The following is a 26,436-nucleotide window of genomic DNA, read 5'->3' as shown; positions in this document are numbered from 1 at the left end:
TTGGTTTGGAGGACATACATGTAACTTCTTTTGAGATGAGAAGTATTTTTACATTATGAAAAATTGCATGCTGACTATAATGTCTACTCATGATAAACTACATGGAATCTTCAAGAAGCTAAGCATGAAATTAATGTTGGCTTTTATTATTATACTCTCTTGGATACTAATGCACGTTAGAGAAATATGTAAACAACTTGAGAAAAAACTAAATTGGGAAATTTTAAAAAAGGAAATATATTGCTTAGCAGTTATATTATAGTGTTTAAATTTTCCAAGTAATTTATATACTTATTACAGACATACTGTAGTTCCTAAATGTGAATAGACTACAAGATACTAGCCTGAGTTTATTTAGTATCTGATGGCCCTCTGCCCATCCTCAGGTTGCTCTAAGCAAAGTCCACATTTTTTAATTGAATTCTGATTCTTTTTGAATATAAAATAGATTATACATTTGTTTAAATTTTGTAATATTACATTACATATTTAAAGAAAATTTTAGAGAACTGCTTACTTTTTCCTTCTGTTTTAACAGAGTAATGGAAAGCATGCATGCAGAACAATAACAATGCAACATAAGCGTCTGTGGCCCCAGGTGGCAGGAATGTAGAGAGAACATAGGAGATACCTATATGTAAAAATTCAGCTAGGTATGGACAAGATTCAACAAAGCTGGTACTTACCTTAACACTGCTTTGTTTCCAACTATATTCTTAAAACAAAATTTGGTAAAGTAAAAATACAGTACACACACAAGAAAACCAAGGTGGATGACATGTTGATCCGGTTTAAACCTGGCAGAGACCAGGTATTAAAGGCAGTAAAGACATCAGAGAGCCAGAAAAACTCCTATTTGTTCATGACTTATTAAAAATTACATTAGGCCGGGCGCGGTGGCTCACTACTGTAATCCCATCACTTTGGGAGGCCGAGGTGGGTGTATCACTTAAGGTCAGGTGTTCAAGACCAGCCTGACCAACATGGAGAAACCCTGTCTGTACTAAAAATACAAAATTAGCCAGGTGTGGTGTTGCATGCCTGTAATCCCAGGAAGCTGAGGCAGGAGAATCACTTGAACCTGGTAGACAGAGGTTGCAGTGAGCTGAGATTGCACCATTGCACTCCAGCCTGGGCAACAAGAAAGAAACTCTGTCTCCAAAAAAAAAAAAAAAGGTGTGTTGGGGAGGAACAGCATATGTATGCAAAGGAGGGTAGAAAGAAAGGAGCAGCTACTTTGCCAAATACACATATTCTAAAGGAAAAAGAGAAACCTAGATTCTAGTCATTCTTGAAAAAAATTTGAATAGAAAGGGACAAAATTAAAATATGATTTAGGGTCGGTTGCAGTGGCTCACACCTGTAATTCCAGCACTTTGGGAGGCTGAGGCAGGCAGATCACTTGAGGCCAGGAGTTTGAGACCAGCCTGGCGAACATGGCAAAACCCCATCTCTACTAAAAAATACAAAAATTAGCCAGTGTGGTGGCACATGCCTGTAGTCCCAGCTACCTGGGAGGCTGAGGCAGGAGAATCGCTTGCACCCAGGAGGCAGAGGTTGCAGTGAGCCAGGATCGCACCACTGCACTCCAGCCTGTGCAACAAGAGCAAAACTCCGTCTCAAAAAACATATATATATATGCACATATATGTATATATATGATTTAGAAACAGCAGTGTACAACAAGGGTTAAATAGAAGGAGAGTTTGGGTGTAGAAAGAATAGATTGTATTGAACAAACTCAATAAGGATGTTACAAATTTGAACAATGAAAGACAAAAGGATAGTTGAAAGGCAGTTTTAAAGTATATGAAAGTGGCTTCATTTTCCCTACCTATTACTGTATTATAAGTTTAACACATGGCAATACAATGCAATGTAATTGACCATTTTATGTTTAAACTTAATCCCTGCTAAAAGTATTAAGAGCCTTTACTGGTCCCATCATTTAACCAAAATGCTCAAGGTCTACAAGATAAAACCCCGTGAATTCACAAAAGCAGATTCTATAAATGATTTGTCATCTTTATTCTACCGCCAAATACTGCCTGTTGGTTTAGCCACTTTTCATTCTTGTTTTCAAGTACATAATTAAATAGAAATTTGATGCCTAAATAACTAAGAACCAATACTTTTCCATATCATTTCATTTCTGCTGTCATATATCTTATCTTTGGTACCAGTTCAGCCCAGTAAGACCTGAAGGAAGGACTTAGAACCTGGGTTACTCAAAACAGAAAGAACTATGTACGCTTTAGCACAAGGGCTGGCAAACTATTTCTTAGATGGGCCAAAACATGAATACTTCAGGCTTTGCAGCCATGTAGTCTCTGCCATAGTGCTCCACTTTCCCATAACGTGGAAGTAGCTACATACAATATGTAAAAGAACAAGCTCAGCTATGTTCTGATAAAATTTTATGAACACTGAAATTTGAATATTGTATAACTTTTAAGTATCATGAAATATTGCCTTTCTTTCTGTTTTTCCAGTAACTTTAAAATATTAAAACTATTTTTAGCTCACAGGCCATATAAAACAGAAGGTGGGCAAGCTCTGGAGAATTGATTTTCAGACTGCAGGCTGTGATTCATTAGGTGTACAATGTAATCAATAAATCAAGCACTGGCTAACACTTTTTAATGGCAGGCCATGCCATAGCATAACATAGATGAGAATATCACAGTTAAAGGAAGTACCATTTTTTAAAACATTTGTTTCAGTTACATATACAGGATCATGAGATGAAATGTATTGCTGTAGACTGTAATAAAAAAGATTTTAAATCATTAATCTATTTACTAGCAAGGAAATTTAGTGTCAAGAATGTAAAGTGTCTTAGCTCAAGTTTACACAGCTAGTTTGTAGAAACTACATTAAAACCAGATACTATGATTTTCAGTTCAGAGTTTCTTTGACATAATTAAAAGTTAGATTCAGACTAAAATAATTCTGAAATACTTATAAAATTGCCTAATTTTGAAAGATCAGGATAAACCCTAACATTAAAATATTTAGAGGAATCTAAAAACTAACTGGCTTATTACTAACATTCAGATTATTAGCAATAGTCACCTAATTTGAGTTTAAAACAATACAATGAATTAGAAAGTATACAGGCAGACTTTTTCCTGGACCTTGATCTGTGCTGTCCAGATATGTTGTTCCTTGCTCTCTAGTTTCAGACTATGAGGTCAGGCCCAGGGCATGTCAACTTTGACCATCAGTCTTCAGTCTGTCCTTCTCAGGTATCAAAACACAATTTTCCCATTACACATGCCCCTTAATTAGGTAGAGTTACTACAGCATAGGTGGACACTGGATCACAAGAGAAATAAGCCCAAGAACTAACTTGCTGAAAAGCCTGAGAAAAATAAGCTGAGGGAATGGACATTTCCTAAGACATAAACCTGGAGAAGTTATCCATTTCCCCTGTCTGCCCATCATGGGTGTGTCAGGTTGATTTTTTAAAGGACAATTTTAACATGTAAGACTATTTTCTAATTTTTAAATTATTTGAAATTTATTTTAGTAGGGATTTTATCTGTGTGTATCTATCTAAATTAATTTATAGGGATATACATGTTATATTATCCATATCTGAAAGGTTGTTCTCTCTGTACTCAGTAGGATTGTTCTAATTACACAAAGTCCAACCAGATATATTCTTCTGATTAAACATATATTTTAGCTTATAAACTATTTACTTAAAAAGATTATGCAGGTAATTTCAACAGCAGTACAACAAAACATTTCAACTGAAAAATATTCTCTCATTAAGTGTGCTTTCTATTTACTTATTTGTTTTGTTATGGAGAATATCTGAGGCTCTACATCCTCTCATGAGTAAAAGAAGATGTTTAAATTAATTTCAGCAGATTTTCTTTTATAAATTGAATAATATTATTTATAATTACTGATCCTAGAATAATCCCTAGGTCAGTTTTTCTCTAGAAATTAATAGCTGTTCATTATTTCAAGTTAAATATTTCCTACTGGTATTTTTTAATTCCACCATTTTCTAATAATCACAATAGGAGTTACATTAATAGCATCATTTAGCTTGCTTACCAAGTCAATATCCTAAAAAGATTCTGAGATAATACTTGCTCTCATCACAATAAACTGATCAGTTTAACTACCTGTATACTCCATTAGAATTCAGGCTTCTCCAGCAGATGGAACATAACTGTTTTATATTTGTGTCCTGGCCTATGATAAGTATACACACTACTTATAGAATCAAATCTTTGGATGCCTTCTATCCTTGGAAATGACTGGGTTCTCTTTTTGACAGATTTTTTTTTTTTTTGCCATTTATTTGATGCCCTTTTTTAGATTTCCTAGTTCATCCAATTTCAAAATATAACTCATTTTGTGATAGATCTCCGTCATATTATAACTGGATTCTAAGTAATAAAAGTACCACTTAATTTTAGTTTATAATAGGTCTAATATTTTACACTAGAAGTGTTTTTTTTAAATTACGAAGTGACTCACATACTGACTTCTTTTTTGTATCATTATTGAACTGTATTCTGGTATGTAATATAGAACTTGACTCTTAAGATCTCACCATGAATTATGGATAGTTGTGATTTGGATATAGGATTTTCTAGTTAGACAAAATAATCTTGTTAATTCAGTGACACATAATTTTTTGTGTATATAGTCTTTGGCATACTATCCCAATAAATTATTCCTTGGGTTGAATCATGGTTATAATAATTTCTGTGACTTTGGGGAATATCTTCAATGTTGTAAAATTGAAGGAAATTCTAAGAACCTATGTCATTCCTATGAATGACTGAAACTGTACTGATTACTCATCTCTAATTTTTTTCTTAAATGGAGGATTCGGTAAGAAAATTCGGCTTGGATTACATTTGAGAATTTATTGCTTTGAGCACAAATAAGGAACTTTGTGAAGTTTAGTTTGTTTATTCAGGGTATTTCAACAATTTGGCAATAATTATTGTATAAAGTTAATGTACTTTTGGAAGTAAGTGAGGTTCACCTGACTGACCTCTACTTGAACCTGCCTCAGCCTGAAACCACTTTTTTGGTGATTTATGCCTTAATTACAATAATTATCAAATAGTTTCCTTTTACCAATTATGTTTTTTCTCTTTGACTTCATGAATATCTTTTTATGAAAAGAAGAGTGATACACAGCATTTCCATTTTACATGATATATTATTTAAGTATTTCAAAGAAAAAACACCAGTGCTTTTTTGAATACAAAAATAAAGATCTTAAAGGTGTATACAATACAAAAGCTACCTGAAATTTATTTAAATTTGTGAACTTGTAATTATTAAATATATTTATTTGAGAATTTAAATAAATATCAGAATTTAGGTAGTTTGAAACTGTATACAAATTGTTCCGTGTATACACACTACACTTAAAAGGATTTATATTTTATAGAATATAAATTATGTTATTTATTTATTTTGAGATGGAGTCTTGCTCTGTCGCCCAGGCTGGAGTGCAGTGGCACAATCTTGGCTCACTGCAAGCTCTGCCTCCCAGGTTCACTCCATTCTCCTGCCTCAGTCTCCCGACTAGCTGGGACTACAGGCGCCTGCCACCACGCCCGGCTAATTTTTATTTTTATTTTTTGTATTTTTAGTAGAGATGGGGTTTTACCGTGTTAGCCAGGATGATCTCCTGACCTTGTGATCCGCCTGCCTCGGTCTCCCAAATTGCTGGGATTACAGGCGTGAGCCACCACACCCGGCCAATTATTTTATTTTTAATATGGAAGCATTACTATAGCCACTTTTATTTAAATGTAACTACTTGTGCAATGTAATCATATGACTAACATGGTATATGTTCTCTTCTTTTGATTATTAATATTTCTTGAAATGATGTGTACATGGTTAAAACACATGTATCATTCTTAATAATTATTTAGGACCAGAGACTTTGTTGAGCAATGTTAAAATTTGAACCAGACATAGGTTAGTAACTTTATAATTTAATTGAGGCTTTTGAAATTTCAAGGAGCTCAGAGAGAAATAAAGAAAGTTGATGCAGAGGAGTGATACAGGAATAACAATTGATTCTATAATTAAGTTTAACCCAAAAAAAATTGCAAGATCCAAATGATTTATGATAGCGAAAATGTCTCTTATTTCCTTTATTTCATCCATACTCATCGCTGTTGTGATTATATTAGCAAGACACTCAGGTCAGTCACCTTCTGTAGTAGAAATCTGAGTTACTACTGTGAATAAAAGTAGCTCATTCAATTTCAAAAATAATTGTTTTATATTATTTAGAGTCATAGTACTTTATTGTAATCCTTATTTCAGTACCATACTCTTTAGACTCTTACATAAACCTGTATTTGTATGTCTTATCTCTGTAACTGGTCTGTTAGCTCCTTGAGACCAAAGGCTGTATCATTTCTGGATTTCTTATAGGTCCTTATAGATAGTGCAAGGCCTATAGCAGTGATGTAATTATTGTTCCTTAAATAAATTTTTAAAGCATAAATTAAAAAAGAGTAAAGTCGGGGTAGTGTTTCACAGATAATAGGTGTTAATAATATTGCTGATAATGCCATTAGAGTATTCTCTTCAGCTCATATTAAAATCAGGTTACTAGTTTAAATGTGTATAAAAACCATCACTATAGATTCCTTTTTGTATTATAATCTGTCATTTTGTAGAAGACTTATCTGTGAGTGTTATGAACTTCAATTCTGGCATTATGTAAAAAAATTATCAGCAGAAGCAGAACTATAAAAAAGAAAAAATATTCACAGTAAGATTTCTAGGCTGTATCAACACAATGACAAAAAGTTTAGAAAGTTTATTTCAATAAATCAATCAAAATGATTATTTGGGTATTGTGTAACTACAGTTAATCTTTGTTTCTGAGCAATCTAAACATTCTGGGATTACAATTTAAAAGCACTTAGTCAACCATTCTCACGTGGAAATTGATTTCATTTCTTCCAAACATCTGAAATTTCCATAGCGAAATGTGTAATATCAAATTACTTTGAAATTGCAATTAAAATTAATAATATTAATTTCTTTATCAATCTTCCAAAATATCTCATGTAACACAGTACCACTGATTTCTGACTTTTGATAAGCCAGATGCATTTTGCAATTCAAATATTTTGGATCTAAGAAAGGTAATAAGTGCATATATTTCATAGCATCTTTAGGAAAGGCTGGGAGAGCTCCCTAATAAAACACATTAACATGTCTACAGTAATACATAGGGATTTTCACAATAAATAGAATAACAAATTGTAAATAACATCACATTATTCAGGGGAAATTTTGCTGATAATTGAATTTGTGATAATCTTACATGAAGGCTTTCAGTTTTCAGAGCTTTTTGGGTTTCAGAATTGTAAAGTATCATGGATGTACAGCTGAAATAATTGCCCCTGTGATTTTTAATATCTATAGATGTATAAATGTGTGTATGTATGCATGTGTTTTTCTTTTTCCTTTTCTCTTACACATATGTACTCATGCATATGTGTACACAGACACACATACACATCACACAGATGCATGTACACACACATCTTAGGATGAGTAAATAGTTTCCTTGGAAGACAGCCAAACTCATTTGTTTATGTATTGTCTATGGCTACCTTTGTACCACATGCCAGAGTTCAGTGGTTGCGACAGAAACCTGTAGCCACCAAAGTCAAAAATATTTACTATCAGGACCTTTACAGAAAAAGTTTGCTGCCACCTAATATATCTGGTATATCCAGAAACTTACGTTTTGTTCCTATTTTAAAGACAGTAAGACTGCCATAAGTTTGTGATAACTCAGTTTTTAGTGAACTAAAGGAATCAATGAATGCATGAACTCTCACTGTCTCTACAGTATTTTGCAGGGGGTTTTTTTGTTAAAATTTATAATCCAAACATGAATATAAGCTGTATTGGCTTAATTATATTTAAATAAGCTTTTTTAGTCAAAAAAATGAATTTTATTATAGTTTTAAGTTAATATTAGAGTTTATTCCATTTGTAATACAGCTTTAAAATAAAATACTTGAGAGAACACATAGGCAAACCTTAAAATGTCCAATTAACATAGTAACTAATCTACCTATGTACATCTTAATATTAATTTTAGCAATAATGAAAATTTAAGCCATTATTGTTATTTCAAAGGATGTTTCATGTCGATTTTTGTTTGTTTTCTTGGTTTTGAATTAGAAAGCCACATGAATTGCTTGCTTTGCTGTTTTTTAGGGTTTAGATCTTAGTAAGTTCAGGTGACTTACATGGTAACATTGAAAGTAAATTTTACAGAGAGAAGCATATCACAGTAAAGGAATAGGAAGATAATTTCATGTTTCAGATTTAAAAAGTAAAAGAATAGTAGAAAATATCAGAAATTACTGTTGTGCAGATAGAGTTGTATAAGTATTACAGGAGTCTAAAAGACACTCATTATGTTAATACCCTGTGTCTTAGAATCATTCACAATACCATGGGAGAAGTGTAGAGAACAGAATTTTGAAGAACACACCACTGAAACTAAGGCAAATGAAGCATATTGGACATGCAAAATTCCTTTCCACATCTATAGTTATTCAACATTTGTTACTGAAATGAAAGTGTTCCAGTGCCATTCAGTTCTACTAATTTGGGGATTTTTAAAAGTTAAGAATAGGCTGGACCTGGTGGCTCACGCCTGTAATCCCAGCACTTTGGGAGGCCCAGGTGGGTGGATTGCTTGAGCTCAGGAGTTCACATCAGCTTGGGAAACTTGGCAAAACCCTATCTCCACCAAAATTACAAAAATTAGCCACTGTACTCTAGCCCAGGTGACAGAGCAAGATTTTGCCTCCAAAACAAACAAAAAGATTAAAAATCATTAGAAGATTAACTAAAAACTAGTTAGTCCTAGGCGTATTTGATTTTTAAAATTCAGATTGTCAGTATAGTCATGTCTATTTGATGGAAAATAAATTGGTATCTTTTATTGTGAGGAGAAATATTTTCTAAAATGAAACTGATCACTTTTCCTTCTGTAGATTTGCTTCTTTATTTGCTTTCCTTATCTCAGTTAAAGGTATCACCATCACACTCTGGTGTTTCCTTTACCCTGTCCCAAATAGTTGTTAAAATAGTTGTCTAAAATAGTCTCATTACAGAATGCCTTGAGTCTGTCTCTACTTGCATTGCCACCATCTTGAGCTCAAGCGTTCAGTCATGTAACTAAACTCTTTAGTTACTAGTTTCTTCCTATACTGCTGACAGAAAGTGGTCTTTCCAAAATAGAGCTAATTCTGTCTGCGCCCTGCTTAAAATCCTGTAGTGGCTCCCTGGTGATGATAGGATAGTGTGCCATGTATGGCTCTGCTTCCTGCCTACCTCTTTGTCTTCATTTCCAGTCACTTCCTGTCATCCCTCACACCCTACGACATAACATTCCAACTCCACTTTGCTGACTATTGCATGCTTCTTTATACCTCAGACATTTCTCTGTTGCCTGGAATGACCTTCCTTTCTTTCCACTTTTTGCTTAGATAGGCTCGGCATTATCCAACTTAAATGTCACATTCCCCATAACTTCTCCTAGACACACTTGCTTACTACCCTTCCTGTGCTTCTCACACTGCATTCTCTATGAGCCCCCTAAGATTCTCTATCATGATTATTTCCGTACATTATCTGCCCCACATCCCACTTAGTACCTGCCATGGTGTCAGGCACATTAGAGAATATGCTTGGTAAATGTTTTTTGAATGAATTGGGATCTTATTCTAAAAAATGATGTTCTTATTTTTGCTCAAAATGTAATTTTTTCTCTACAGTTGATAGTGAATGATGATTTATAGATTTATTGATTCAATTAATATTTACTGATAATATATTCAAAGCAATCATAAATGTCTGTCAGAGTCTCCTCTCTTGGATCCTTACTTAAAGAAAACTTTGACATTTAAAAGATGAGTTGCATATAAGAGCATGATTTCTTGTCCCTAGAACATGTAATATTCTTCATCTCCCACCATGAGGAACATTCTGCTAGAGATGGAATTTTTCAACAGTATTTTAAAGCTTTAGAGCTCTTTTAACTTGATATTCAATGCAACAGATGTAAAAGTTAGACCCGCAGATTGACTCAAAAGAGTCTGACAGTTCTTTATTAAAATAATATCATTGTACCTTTTAGTAGTGTTTGTATTAAATAAAGATAGCTTTGTCCCAAAGGCCAAACTTCTAACTTTATACTCATTTTGGAGATTTCTTATCTGGTTTATCATTTGTGGCAGTTTTTTGTTTTGTTTTGTTTTATCTTGTTTTTTAGTGGGGGGGGAGTGTCATTCTGAAAATAGAAATTGACTTCCTACCCCTAGTCAGTGTGAACCCAAAAGAACTGCCAGTTTTTTTGGATAATGGTTTACTCAGCTATATCTGTTTTATTTACTGCCTGGATCTGGACCACCTCAAGTTTGTCCAGCTAATTAATCTTCTCAAGAACTTGCATCTTAGCCACTCAGTGAGCTGACTTCATCTTTCAACAATATAGTTCATAATATATTCAAAAGCTCTTAATGGACGGTTTCCTTACTGTTAGAATATCTCCCAAATGTACAAGCCTCCTTCCTCATAGGCCCCCACACATTTATTGTCTACATTCCAGGTGTTCATTTTATACTGCTAAGCTGCATGGCTTGCAGTACTGAATCAGTAATTCTGGTTAGAATATTTATTCCAGCGAACATACATATTTTCTGGTGAAAATATTCTATTACTTTGCCCACACTCCTAACTATATTTTTGTTGTGGAGGCACATATGTACAGCTCCTTTGGGGGCTACTTCTTAATTAACAAGGCACAGATTGTCATGATAGAATAGGAATGCTATAAACAGTCCTTAGTATCATTTCTCCCATTTTATAACTTGCTTTAAATTATTCCTTTTGTCTTTCAAAACCATATAATTTTCTTTCAAGCTTAATCTATCTCTGATTTTTACCCTAGCCCTCCAGTCCACTTTTAAACACTCTTATAGTCTATTCATCCATCCCCCAAGCTATAAACGTTTTTTTCATAATTTCTCTTTGTTCTCTGCTTCCTGTGTACTTTTTGCTTAAGCTATTGCTTTTTGTCCCCTTGTCTGACCACAACAAGCTACTTTCACCAGGAAAACTGTCAAAATCATTCAACTTTGAATTGACCATTACAACCCTTCTCATAATCATATATTGCCATCTTATTAATGCCAAACTATTTATGTAGCTCTGCAGCAAACAGAATGGGCTTTGAGTTAGATGACTTCAATTTGGGTCCCAATTCCACCACTTACTGAATGACACACCTTTGGCTAGCCACCAAATCTCTCCAATTTTTATGTGTCAAATGTAGTAATAACTAGTTTAAACAGTTAAGAGATTCAAATGAGACAGCATATATGTAAGTTATTTGTAAATTCTAAAGCTCTATATAAATTTTATATAACCTTAATTTGAATTAAAATATGGGCACTTGGGAAGGTATAAATAATAACTTATTACTGTAAACTCCTTAGTACTAACATTATATTTTGCTCATAAGTTGGAGATATCAAATGAGTTAATTTGATTATGAATTTTTTGCCACATATAAAAAGGATACACTCAAACTTTTTGAGACATACACTTGTAAAATATTTGTCACGCATATACAGCTTAAGAGTTACTTATAGCACCAGTCAGTGGTTGTATTTTCATTATCTCTAGTAAAACATTGAGTTTACCTCTTTTTTGTAGTAATACTTCCAACTAAAGTGATAATGTAATTTTTGAAGATGGATAGGTCTTTCAAATTTGCGTCTGCTTGTGTTCTCATTGTCATGTTTAGTTTTTCTTTTGCTTTTGGGAGAATCCATTTATTCCTTCTGTCCAAAACTAATTAGACAAAACACATGAGTAAAGGTGTGAGGTTCTATGGACTTGAAATCACAATGGCCTTTTACAAAGTACTGAGAGCACTGTTTGCAAATTGCAGTTTTGCTATTGTGTCAATTTTTTGTCATTCCTTTTGAACAAAGCATTAATGAAGCATTTGTTTATATTTTTCTTATGATGGAATGATGGTATTTGTAAAAAACTATAAATGGTCTTGTTGCATAGGGTTTTTTGTAAGTTCATTTTAAAAATTGGCTTCTGAGAAATTAATGCAATTTCATGTTTTTCCTAATTTTACTTCAATTTGTTACGTATTTAAAAACTCATACACAAAATGTATGTGAATAATTCTTTATATCAAAGCCTTATTGTCTAAATTTACATGAGTTTAATTATGATCCTTTGGCCTTTTACTTGTTTTTTTTTTTTGTCAGAATTCAAATCTTTGAGTAGTCAACAGGTGATAAATGTCCCATTAATCTTTCTGACTCCCTAGAACCTGAGCATGAGAATTGCTGATCAATTAACACCAATTGTCTCTTAATGAGCTTCTCACATCTGCCTCTTATTTCATTAGTTAACTGTCTGCCCAAATATCTGATCAGATGGAATACTAGTACCTTTTTACAGCTTGTTCTGTCAGTCTGTACAATAAGGAGATAGGGTTGTTAGCAAAATGGGCACAAAAGGGTATTTATCCACTACCTACAACAAATATACAAGCTAGTGTCTAGAAGGCATTTGAGACTGTTTATTGAAATCACCTTAAGAAACGAAAATAACTGGTTTCACTTCGGTTTTCCATTTAGCAACAAATAATGTTAAGACCATGGCCTTTCTTACTGTATGATGCTTTTACTAATTACATTTATCATCAAAGGAAGAAAAATGATAGTATTTCTAAAAACTATGAATGTTCTCGTTACACAGAAGTTATTTTTGAAAGAGGAAAAATCTATTTATTAAGTTACTTTAATTTTAAAAACAGTGAAAAACTTTAGAAAATATTTTTAAATTACAAAACATCATAATTAACATACTCTCAACAGTGTTTTTAATACTTAATTACCTCATTCTCTATGTTGGCACTTTGAAAAACTACCAATTAAGATCTGCTTTCTTATCATATACATTGTTATACAGCAGTCATACTTTTAATTGGAAAAAATCTTGATAACTTCATCAATACACATAAGAATTAATGTTTGAACTGTTTATAGGAAATATATGTTCTTAACCTGTAGAATGGGAATAATAATACTATGTCACAGAGTATAATGATAATTAAATGAGACCATGCACGTAAGACACTGTGTTAAATATTGCCCAGCACATAGTAAGTGATCAATGAGTAGTAGCCATTATCACATAGACATTATTACATTCAATTTTTTTTCTTCTGCTATCTATTTGAGGAGATTGGAAGTATAACAGTGAAATATTTTATAAGCATTGCTGATGTGTTAATCATACTTTTTTATTATTTTTAAAATTATTTAATAACTGATAAGCTATTGAAATTACCTATTTGTAAATTTAATTTTGTCTTTTGGAACAAAATTTAGGCAGAACTTCAATGATTATTGTTCTTTGCTCCAAGGAAACAACCATATAATAAATGTCATTGGAGTAATAGCAGCTATACCGAGCTCATCAATTTTAATAACCTTCCCCACCTTGTTTAAATGTAAGAAATGCCTCAACCAAATAAACAACTAAAGCATGAAGTCAGTTTTCGAGTATTTTCACATAATCTTGTGACAAACCCACAGCCAATATCATACTGAATGGGCAAAAACTGGAAGTGTATCTGAATAGTTTTAAATTATTGCTAAAAATGTATGCTAGGTGAACATTTTCATTCAGTTTACCTTAGGAATTCTATGTAAAAGGAAGTTTTTTTATAAATTAAAATTATATAATGAATTAACTCAGAATGATAATTTCTACCATTGTAATTTCATTTTGTTTTAACCTTTCTTTGTTGTAGGCCTTGTTTGTATGAAGTCCAGCACATCTGTGGTTGAGCTTGTTATGCTGCTTTGTTCTCAGGTACAAAATCTCATTCACTCAGTTACATTAATATATGAGGATTTTTTGTGACTAATAATAAAAAGTATGTGTATATATATATGTATATGTTTATATATTTTTAAAATTTCCATCTATTATCCCATAGATGGAGAAAATATTTATGTTGAGTTTTATTAGTATATAGATTATCTTACCATGTAAATATTGACTTATTCTCCCTCTCCCTTCCTCTACTCTTTTTAGCAGTATTATTCTCCTACCCTTTCGATTCTTCCATTGTTTCCTATCATATATATGTATATAAAATACGATATAGTATCACAATGTATAATTTTTAAATGTATTATTATCTTGTTTCTTCTTCTCTTATATTTGAGATAATGAAAAGTAAGTTTTTAAATTCCATACCCAAAGTGTATGATACAGCTTATTAATGAATCATCTTTGATATAAGACCTTGCTTCTTTCTCTTTTTAAAATGTAATTTGTATATGTCAGTGTAAATTCTAAAAATCTACTTGAGCTATTTATCTTTAATAATCAGAATCAAAGATGAATGATAATTGTTGGGTATTGTTTCTTTTTAACAATTACCGGGAAACCAAAAATAAATGTAAACATATTTCCTGATTACTTAAATAGGAGCCCGTTGGTCTTTCTTCTCACCAGCTCTGTCAAGTCTCCTAGCAGTCCTGATTATTCTGATTATCGTATTAGTGTTAAATATTTTTTAATATCGGAATGAAAAAAGAGCTTGTGTGTGTTTGTAATAAGCAGTTATTATCTTTATTCATAGTTTCCCCAGTAGAAAGAAACATATATCTAAGCTATTCCTAATTACTGGCCTGAGGTTTGCCTAAAGCCACAGCTAACTTGCAAACAAACAACAATATGCATTCAAGTGATCCTCTAAAACATCAGCAAAACTGAACAAAACAAACGAAAAACTTACCAATTGATTTTCAGGTTTCAGATTTACTTTCTTCAAGAATATATTCCTAGGAAAATCATTAGGCCCATTTTCCTCTTTATAGCCAGGAACATATAATATTGATAAGGAAGAGGTTAAAGAAGACAACATCCCTGCAAGGAGGGCATCTGCAGGGCATTTGCAAATTTTGTCACCTACTGTTGAAGTCCTGAGTTCGAGAGACTATCTGGACCTTTTCGATTCATGGTGATGCACAGTTCTGTAAAACGCTTTTATGGAAAAATAGCTTAGAATTCCTTCTTCCATAGCCCTGTGTTTCACTGCAGTTCAGAGAAATAAAGAGGAATGTAGCATTAAGATCTAGTGTCTTTGATGGCCTCATCATCTAATCATAGGTTTAACATTACTCATTTGCTGGCTCCAGGAATTCCTGCCATTAAGGGCCCTAGAGATGAAACTTTGCCTCAGATATTGATTGAAAGGAAGAGTGAGAAATTTAAGCTCTCTATGCAGTGCACTTTCTTTCAATGTTTCAGCAAAGCAATATTGTAAACACGCCTCTCGATTTGATTTTTAAGTTGAATTTTTAAAATAATTCAGTGTTTTTAAATATCTTAAGTGTTTAATTGATTAAATGCACCTGATTTAAGTAACTTAAGAATATATGCTTATTCTCTAAAATAGCTCCCAATTGTTTTTGTTATTTTCTGTTTAACCGAAATAATGCTTTCCACTAAATATTTTTAATGAAACGAATAATCCTCCTTTATTCCTAGTCAGGGGGATAAGTTTACTATTTTACTGTGAAATTAAGCTTCTAGAACTATCTTTGTAGATCATTACTTTATTTGTAAGGACACACATACCAAAAAATGGACATGTCTTCAAAGTTTCTTAAAATAATGTGCCATTTTTCTATACTACTTAAATTCGAGATGATTTATATCCTATTTTCATCCATTAACAGGGCAACATAGCAGTAACATACCTCTGAAAAGAGAAATAAATACAGTTAATGATGCCGTGGAGATTGCTTGGCATAGCTCTCTCCAAAGCAGTGTTCTTCTACAGCCTTTAATGCATCTCTTGTAGAATGAAGCACAGTCCCTGTAGAATTAGTACAGTTCTGTAGGCCATCTTTGTGCCAAGGCAGTAGGTAATCCTGATGAATCTTGAAAGCTGCAGAGTTCTGAGTTCTTTTTGTTTTGCTCTACAGACAGCCCTTTGTAAGTCTTGATAGCTCCGTGTTATTATCATGAGCAGTATTAATACTAATAAAAATAGTTGAAAATCTGAATGAGTAACTTTAAGTTACTATCTTGATATACTATGTGTATATTTTTCCACAGTGAGAAATCCAACTAAGATATTATTCATATTGTAATTTAATGCTGGTTAGAATAAGTGAGAATTCTGCAAATGGAATTTTTAATGTATTTATTTGCATAAAATATGCTTTTCTTTTTCCAAATTTAGACAAGCCATTGAAAGATAAAAACTTTTTGAGAGACCAGGCAGATAAGTATTAAAAAGGGAAAAGAAAATGCAATATTGTGTTTTTTATAGGATTTTGTTTTTCTTTGCTACAACACATTAGATGGCTTTTATTTTTATGCTTCTCATTTTCATTTTGGAAATTTCCTGTTAGCAACTACATATTATTAAGGACGTTAGCTTTTCTTTCTTATCGGAGCTCCTGAATAAACTTACTATTCCTAATAGTTTGTGCCCAAAATATGGTCTAAATTTACGTGAGATCGTATTGCAAGTGTCTGAAGGTACTTGTCAAGGATAATTCAGTTCATATGGGCAAACTTTTAAACTCCAAAGGATATATCATCCAGTCTACCCCCCAGTGTAATTTTACATCTTTGTTGAAAACATATTTAAGTCTTAAGAAGAAGCTGTTAATATTATCATTATGATATATTTATCATGCCACAAATACCCAAAACATTTTTGACTGTATTCTGGATTTTTTTCTGATATAGATCTTATGATACAAATATATTTATTCTTCTTCGCTTTTATTTTGTATTAAAATTGATGTTAGTAGCATTTTAAAAATTGGTTTCATATCATTTTGAAGTGAAATGAACTAAAGTAAAAAAATTAATATCAAATCAGTGCTTAATTAGGGAGTACAAGGTCTTCTACAGATTCTTCAGTATATCACAGGTCTGATACTATCTTCTATCATAGCTTTTTTAAAAAAGTTTTATAATTAGATGTGATTGAGGTGCTTATTCTCTATGTGTACTTATTGGTTTATTACATTATTTTTACTGTATTGTGCTCTTTGATGAATAGCAGATTTAGTTTTCAAGTAAACTTCTTTAGGTACTATAATAGTTCCTAATTACTTCCAGATTTTTTAAGGAAGTCTCCATAAGATATACTCCAGGAAAAGTGGACTGATGTTATCCCATAGCATTTCTTTAAGTTTTTATAAGTAAAGCTTAGCAGATGTCACTTGCATTTTTCTGTGCCTTATCTGTCAATAGAAAACATTTTATAAATTGAGAAACTGTACATTTAAAAAATTCTTAGTATTTAAGTGCTTTCTGACTGGAGGCAATGATTAAGCAAATGCATGCTTAGTACGTCATTTCTACTCTCACTGAAAACCTAAAGATGTATAAGTAATATAAAGTAATAGGCCTGCAAGTCGTAGTTAGGTATCTGTGTATGAAGTCACTAACATGAATTATTTTGTGGTTTGTTTGAATTTACTTTTTTCTAAATAACTCGTATACTTAAATAAGAATTTCAGTGGCTTCACTGATGTGATCAAAGCATTAACCCAGGACTTCTAAAGACAACACTTGTAAAAGAACCACAACTAAAGAAAATCTTTTTTTTTTAATGATTTGGCCTTTGAACATTTACGTTTTTCATTTTTCCTCCAGTGTGATATAGCTGAGTCAAATAGTACAAAAGAAAAAATATACCTTTCTTCTGCTAAATACAATAAACCTGAGGCTGAGGTACAAAGACATAAGATAAGAGAACATAGAGGCCTATTAAAAAATATTCATTATAAGTACTCAATAGTGAAAGGATTTTTGGTGTGTATGGTAAGAAGATTTCAAATATAAGAAAACCAGGGATGGAGTATATGTGTTTTCCCCATTGTCTTTGGAAATATCATGAAATCCTAATTATCATGATGAAGTTATGTCACATTTAATTTGGTAATTAGTTATTTAGTGACTACATTTTTTAAGCATTTTAAAGGTTACTAAAGACTTACACATTGTTCCATTTCTCACATTTAGTGTTATCTATGAAACTTGCCAGTTTTGCAGCTGAATTTGAATTCAATTAAGAACAATAAAAAATTACGACCTGATACTTAAAACTGAATATAAATGAGCAGTTACCTTTGTGTGGTTCAGTAAATGGGTCCTATGTACCAACAATAAGATTGTCATGGAAAGGTTTATTGAGGTGAACTAAAAATGAGCCCTGAAGATGCAAGGTATCCTATTCAGCATAAGCAGAGGAGAATTGGGCTGAAGAAACAGCTTGAGCCCTGTTTCTTTGGAAACCTGAGGTCTGGAGAGGAATGAGTCTGTTCAGCAGTGTCTAATCATTTGGCTTCCCTGGGCCACACTGGAAGAAGAATCATCTTGGGCCACACATAACATACACTAACACTAACGACAGCTGATGAACTAAAAAAAAAAAAAAAGTCTCAAAATGTTTTTAAAAAGTTTACGAATTTGTGTTGGGCTGCATTCAAAGCTGTCCTGGGCCACGTGCAGCCCATTGGCTGCAGGTTGTACAAGCTTGTGTTACATGCTCAAGCCAGTTACCAGCCTCATTTATAGCACATCAGAAATTAGGTAGCCATATGTGATTAAGGTCAAGGGATAGCAAAAACAATTTTTTAAAAAAATAGAAAATTTAAAAAAAGCAGAAATTAAGTGGCCAGGCAATATGTAATATTTATTTGTTTACCTAGGATATTATCCATTTCCAGGCAATGTGTAATCCAATAACTTCCTCAAGAGTATTTTTAATATAAAATATTGTAGTGTGTTAATAGTATAGAATTAAGGCTGGTAAGAAATGTCTAACTTTTAAACAGTATTGGATAGTTCATGATCATTGACTATAGATTCTGTTTTTAGAAGAGCCACTTTTTCATTCTCTAATATCTAAGAAATCCCTGCCTTTTTCTCTAGATGGTGGGTGACCCCACCTCTTATCTGTGGTATAATGTCATTTCCAAGTTAAAGGGGTCAAATTTGGGCATTTAGTTTTTTTGGAGTGGCTATGTCATATAATCTTTATTGCCATAAAAGTTTGTAATATGTCCTAAAGTATAAATAAAAGTTAAACAGGATGGTGAAAATACAGCGAGGCATAAAGATTATAGTCAATTCAGATAACAATAAAGATTTAAAATTATTAGAGAATATGGAGAAAGCTATATACCGAAAATGTAGACATTTTAAAGGAAAAAGAGTATCAGTAGAAAATAATCGGGAAATCTGTATTTAATATATCTTGGGGAGAATCAGTACAGAACAGATTGCAACAGGAAGACAGACTCTCTCTCTATGTTCAATTACTTATAGCATTCCTGGATGAAAATTTAATCAAAGATTTAAAGAGCATATAATTCAAATTACTTTTGATTCGTTCTATGAGATATTTTATTGTTGGATTCTTTTTTTAAACTCTTAGAGAAGTTAGCAGGTATAAGAAATTTTGAGTCAGTCTCTTTTATGTTATAAAATATTTTTTCTGGCCGGGCGCGGTGGCTCACGCTTGTAATCCCAGCACTTTGGGAGGCTGAGGCGGGCGGATCACGAGGTCAGGAGATCGAGACCACGGTGAAACCCCGTCTCTACTAAAAATACAAAAAAATTAGCCGGGCGTGGTGGCGGGCGCCTGTAGTCCCAGCTACTCGGAGAGGCTGAGGCAGGAGAATGGCGTGAACCCGGGAGGCGGAGCTTGCAGTGAGCCGAGACTGCGCCACTGCACTCCAGCCTGGGTGACAAAGCGAGACTCCGTCTCAAAAAAAAAAAAAAAAAAAAATTTCTAAGCTACCTGCAATACATACAATACTCACACATCATATAACACTTATATATAACAACTTAGCACATAGCCACCTCAAATTATAGAGGTAATAGTTTATGAATAAACAAAAAGTTCTGACCTCGTCTGTTAGAAATGATAAACTAAGCCTGGGTGTGGTGGCTCACGCCTGTAATCCCAGCACTTTGGGAGGCCGAGGCAGGTGGATCATGAGTTCTGGACCAGCCTGGCCAACAAAGTGAAACCCATCTCTACTAAAAATACAAAAATTAGCCGGGCATGGTGGTGGGCACCTGTAGTTCCAGCTACTGAGGCAGGAGAATCTCTTGATCCCGGGAGGTGGAGGTTGCAGTTAGCCGAGATTGCACCACTGCACTCCAGCCTAGGCGACAGAGCGAGACTCAGTCTCAAAAAACAAAAACGATAGAAAAAGAACAACAGTCTTTTTTTTCTCATGTCTAACTTCTCATAATTCTAATAAAATTGAGAGAAAAAAGAAATCAATAAGCCTAGGCCATCTGGAGGATCATTTTTAAGAGTGTTTAATGTCTGTGACAGAAGAGAAGGAATGTAGAATATTCTGAATCCCTGAATCCCTGACACTAAGCCCACCTCCCTGACCTAAAATTTCTTTCCATACTTTGCCTCAAAATTCACATTTCCCTTTCTCCCAGTATTTTGGTTTATTTTTCTTTAATCTTTATTTTCCTATGTCTACATTGTATAAGTTTTTCAGACAAATTACAACAACTTTGAAAAATAGTGAAAACTGTATATTTCACAGTTTTACCTCTAGTACACATTCTCTTTTTTGGTGGTAAATTTTCTTCATTTTTGTCTTATGCATATTTCAATATGCTTTATTTTTATTAGCTATCATATAATAAGTAGTTTTCCATATCCTCTTTTTTGTTACATTGTACATTTCCTCATGATCATTTTTTCTGTGGTTTCGTTGTTTAAATAATTAGAGACTCACAGGAAGTTGCAAAAATAGTACACAGAGTCCCATGTACCCTTCCCTCAGCTTCTTCCAATAGTAACTTCTTACATATAACTGTAGTAGAGTATCAAAACCAGGAAATTGATATTAATGTAGTACTGCCAACTAGATGACAGACATTATTCAGCATTCTCTATTTTTTACATGTGTTCATTTGTATGTGTATGTAACTCAATAAATTTTATTCCAAGTATTAATGAAACCAGCATGGTTGTTCCTATACCTCATATCTTCCCAATTATTTCAAACTCTTTTATGTCACGAAGCCTTTCTGTATTATTATTATAAGGTTCTAATCTCTCCATCATTCCCTTAGCATCTGAGTGCATAAATCTGGATGATAAATATAGGTACCTGTTTATATGTTTTAATTGAATGCTCTTATATGTGATTAAGATTTTCTTTATCTTATGTGCGATATGATTTTCTTTATCTACCAAATTTCAGTTTCCATTAGAATAAGCTGCATTTCTAGTATTTCCTTCTTTTTGAAGAATTCTATGCAGCCAACGGAGGAAATAAGTATTGTATAGTCTCAGTATATTTAATTAACATTTATGAAGAGCATTTAAAAGCATACATTGTTTATTTACAACAATCCAAAAGAAAAGACTACTTAAGGATAACACAGAACTTTGCAGTTTTCTGGAAGTCACTTTATGGATGTTATTCATTTCAATTATGCTACAAATTTACACCATACTAAAGATCACTTTATTTTTCTATTGCCTTTTGTTGTGCTTACCACTATGTCTTCCACTCCTAGTATAAATATCCAGCATATAGTATAGGTAGTTATTAATGACATTTTGAGTTATTATATAAATAAAAAAGAATATATATTAGCTAAGGTGATGTTATTTATTTTTATTGTGATAAAATACATAAAATGTAAAATGTGCCATTTTTACCGTTTTAAGTATACAATTCAGTGGCATTAATTAAATTCACAATGTTATGTAACCATCAACACTACAATGTGAAGGTTAGGGAGGCCAGTCCCCCTACACAGTCAAAAATATGCATATAACTTTTTACTCCCCCAAAACTTAACTACTAATAGCTTAGTACTAGTGACCAGAAGCCTTACCAATAACATAAGCCATCAGTTAACACGTTTTCTATGCTACATGTATTATGCATTGTAATCTTACAGTAAAATAAGCTATAGAAAAGAAAATGTTATTAAAAATATATAGAGATACATTGCCAGTGTGTGTGTGTGTGTGTGTATATATATATATATATATGCTTCTTTTTTTAATTTTAATGTAGTCCAAAAGTACAAGAAGCTGTTTCAGAGGTCCAGAATATAGTAGATCTTCAAACAAAGGTCAGCTAATTATGTGTCAGAGATTCTTGTACTTAGTTAAAAATGATGATCTCTAAATTTCTCTACAACACTAATGTTCTTATACTGGCTTCCACACCTATTGCTGCATGATCACTTATGAATAAATATGAAATATTTAATATAACTTAGTACCTATTTCTAAATCTTAAACTACACATTTGAATGTGAGAAACTTTTTAACAACTCAAACCTCATATATAAACGTGTGTTGTATATACTCATAGAATATGCTCTCTTTAAAAATATTATCTTGTAAAGCAGTCTAGATTTTTTTATTACAAACACAAATACAAATACATACACTCATTTTATAACAATAAGATGTGTCCAATTTGAAACATAATTTAGTGATCACCTAAAGTCCTGGAAGCCTCCTTATGTATATATGATATGCCAAATTTTCCTTGAGTAACCAACTAAATATATTTCAGTATTTCCTAATGGTTTTTTTATGGTTGACTATTATATCAGTAATCTTCTCTTTGAATTGATCGTTGATTATTCATTTCTTACATTCAGTTTTTCCTGTAATACTTTTAGTAAGATCTTCATAAAAATAAGAAATGAAAATGAAATAAATGGTACTTTAAATACTTCACATATGTATTTTCATTAATTATGTATGTTTTATATACATTGAAAAATATTCTCATCTCTGTTTTCATCCTACGGAGTGTTTTTTTCACTTCACTCCTTATACTTACTGACTTCAACTTATAGCACAGAATTTCTAAACATGCCACTTGTAATGAACATTCACTTTGAAAATTTTAAGAAACATACCTATGTATTTTAGTGACAGATAATGACAAATATATATTAAAGATATCAGAAATATAAAATCAATTCTGGAATTCTTGAAGACTTAAGATATCAATTTACCATTTTCCCTTGTAATTTTTTTATATATTCAAAACTTTTATGATGGATTGAATCTCTAAGGACATTAAATTGGTTTATTTAATTGTATACAAAGAAGAGGGAATGAAAAATGTACATTGAGTTGACATAGATGAGGAGAAACTGATGGGGAGCATTATGTTTTGGATCTGAGATTTCTTCGACTAGTCCATCTAACTACCATAAAGCAATTGTGAAGAGAACACAGGGATTTTATCGTCATCCTTCTGGAACTTATTTGTCTTCAAAGTGTTTAGTTTCAAAGGGTCCTTAACATGAGATCCACTTCCCTGAAACAGTCCTTCATCTTGAGGAAATTTTATGCATCCATGTTGAAGAGTTAAAAAATTGTGACAAAACTATCTAAAGACTTGGCAGCTCTCTGCAGGCATTCAAACCCAAAGTTAAGTATTTTCCCCATGAAAATAAAAGGTTGTTCATTTATTTTTTCAGCAGAAAAGTGAGTATATGTCTATGTGTGTGTTTTCTCAAACAGCAAAAAATTCTGGAATAATTTGTAAGATAAGACTTTAAAATATACCTTTTTCCTGTCATTGCCAAGAGCTTGTTGTTGATGAAATGACAGTAAATTATTCTTATCCCTTTGCATGTGTTTTCATGTATCTGTGTGCCTTGTTTTAAGCAAATTCTCTAAGTTTATGTTTTGTCAGAGAGAACTGTTAGAGTGCTAGGATAGGAACTAAAGTTGTCTTCCGTGTCCACCTCTATCCCATTTTATAACTTTCAAGGTAGCTTATATCTCAGCATCCACAACAATCAAATACCGTTTCTTCTCTATGCTATGTACTTTTCTTGTCACAAAGTTTTGTTTATCTCTCCTTTCAATATTTTATCTAATTATTTTTTGAAGCTCTTAGAAGCAGTTACATAGTAATATGCACTTAAGAAGTATTTTTTGAAATTAGCCAGGCATAGTGGTGCACGCCTGTAGTCCCAGCCACTCAGGAGGGTGAGGCAGGAGAATCGCTTGAACTCGGGATATGGAGGTTGCAGTGAGCCGAGATTGAGCCACTGCACTCCAGCCTGGGTGACAAAGCGAGACTGTCTCAAAAAAAAAAAAAGTATTTTTTGAAATTATAAAAAGAAATGCGCATCAGTGTAAAAGAATATAATCATTGCCTACCCAAGTTTGTTACAAAAATTCAGAACCATGTGTATCTCATTTACTTCACACACACTTGTAAATAAAGTACTACAAATATAAATAATTCCATTTCAGAGGCAATGTTTCATGATTAATAAAAGTAACATTAACTGATGAGAAGAAGATATAGGATTTATCCCATTTCCTATTTTCAGAGTTTTAAAACTATTTCGTTTACATGCTTTAAGATTTGTTACATTGTTATATTGCCAGCATAAATTCTATTACTCCTGTGGAAAAGGGCAATAGAAATAGAAATTTTTAGACCTGACTCCTATGGAAAGGGGCAATAAGAAGCATAAATTCTTGTCATAGGTATTGCACTTTTCCATAGGAGTCAGGCCTAAAAATTCATCGGTAGCTTAGGATAACCAATGGAGAAGATGCCCTTTGTTACAGTTTTCCTATAGGATACATTTTTCTTCTCATTCCGTTTTTTTCTTTATACTTAAGCATTTTTGTTTGCCACCCAATACTGTGTACTGTTGTCTATCTAGGATGTAAAGGGATTGGACTTCTCAACTAAATATGGTAAAAAAAAATTATCTTTGCCACTTTTACAACTGTCATTCACAAATTATTAAACATGCTTTAAAAACCACATGCAATCCTAACATTTTCTGAGGAGGAAAATATACTTTATCTTGTGAAGAATATTTGATAGTCCCTTTTCTGTCTCTCATTTAGTAGGTGAAAAAAATAAACTTCTGTTTTCTTCATTGACCACAACGAGAGTCCACAATATGGGTTTTTTTTTTTTTATTTTACTTTAAGTTCTGGGATACATGTGCAGAACATGCAGGTTTGTTACATAGGTATACATGTGCCATCGTGGTTTGCTGCACCTGTCAATCTGTCTTCTAGTTTTTAAACTCCGCATGCATTAGGTATTTGTCCTAATGCTCCCCCTCCTCTTTCCCCAACCCCCCAACAGGCCCCAGTGTGTGATGTTCCCCTACCTGTGTCCATGTGTTCTCATTGTTCAACTCCCACTTGTGAGTGAGAACATGCGGTGTTTCATTTTCTGTTTCTGCGTTAGTTTGCTGAGGATAATAGTCTCCAGCTTCATTCATGTCGCTGCAAAGGACGTGAACTCACTCTTTTTTATGGCTGCATAGTATTCCATGGTGTATATGTGCCACATTTTCTTTATCCAGTCTATCATTGATGGGCATTTGGGTTGGTTCCACATCTTTGCTATTGTAAATAGTGCTGCAATAAACATACATGTTCATGTGTTTTTATAGTGGAATGATTTATAATCCTTTGGGTATATACCCAGTAATGGGATTGCTGGGTCAAATGGTATTTCTGGTTCTAGATCCTTGAGGAATCGCCACACTGTCTTCCACAATGGTTGAACTAATTTACACTCCCACCAACAGTGTAACAGCGTTCCTATTGCTCTGCATCTTCACCAGCATCTGTTGTTTCCAGACTTTTTAATGATCGCCATTCTAACTGGCATGAGATGGTATCTCATGAGAGCCCACCGTATGCTAAATCCCAGAAAATAGCTGATACAAACTTATGTTTAAAATTTCTAGTTTTAGTGCTGTCTGTATGGCTAAAGTCGTTAATTCTCCAACTCTTCTATTTGAAGCAGCACCTCATGGGCTGCAGTAAGGAGGAGTTGGAAGGGTGGCCCAAACTGTAACACTTGCCAGCCACCAGAATCACAAATGTTCTATGCTCTTAGGCTTTCAAATTCTCATTTTACTTTATTGTTCTTACATTCCTTAACATTTTGAATTAGATTACTTTAGATAGTTTTTTAAGTTTTTGTTTTCCTCTCAGGCTCCAGCGGGGCTGGACATGTAGTATATATCCTGGGCATAGTTACTGCCTGCGTCTTATGTATCTCCTATCCCAAATTGAATAAACAAAAACTTTCAACTCTCTTCCCTCAGAACAGACAATTGGTAACATTTTTGTGACCTTATACATTGTTAATAGCAGTTCATAATTTTTCATTAGTTAACAGACATTGACTTGGTCAATTGAAATTATGCAAATTGTTGCAAATAGTTGAAGAATTTAGAAAACCTTCAAAAACTGAATTATACTCTCTTAATATTAGGTAGAACCACTTTGGCTAT

General features: G+C 32.9%; 1 protein-coding gene across 4 annotated transcripts in view; it reads left to right on the top strand.

Annotated features, from left to right (window-relative positions):
- NBEA (neurobeachin) overlaps positions 1-26,436 on the top strand; it is a 723,704-nt gene that overhangs the window by 335,509 nt on the left and 361,759 nt on the right. For all 4 annotated transcript variants that reach the window (XM_030818536.1, XM_030818537.1, XM_030818538.1 and 1 more), the window contains one exon: positions 13,889-13,950. In XM_030818536.1, the coding sequence (XP_030674396.1) occupies positions 13,889-13,950 (62 nt within the window). The remainder of the gene's footprint in view (positions 1-13,888; positions 13,951-26,436) is intronic.

Source organism: Nomascus leucogenys, chromosome 9 (assembly GCF_006542625.1).
Source record: "Nomascus leucogenys isolate Asia chromosome 9, Asia_NLE_v1, whole genome shotgun sequence".
NCBI classification, from domain to species: domain Eukaryota; kingdom Metazoa; phylum Chordata; class Mammalia; order Primates; family Hylobatidae; genus Nomascus; species Nomascus leucogenys.
This window is presented reverse-complemented; position numbering and strand designations above follow the sequence as displayed.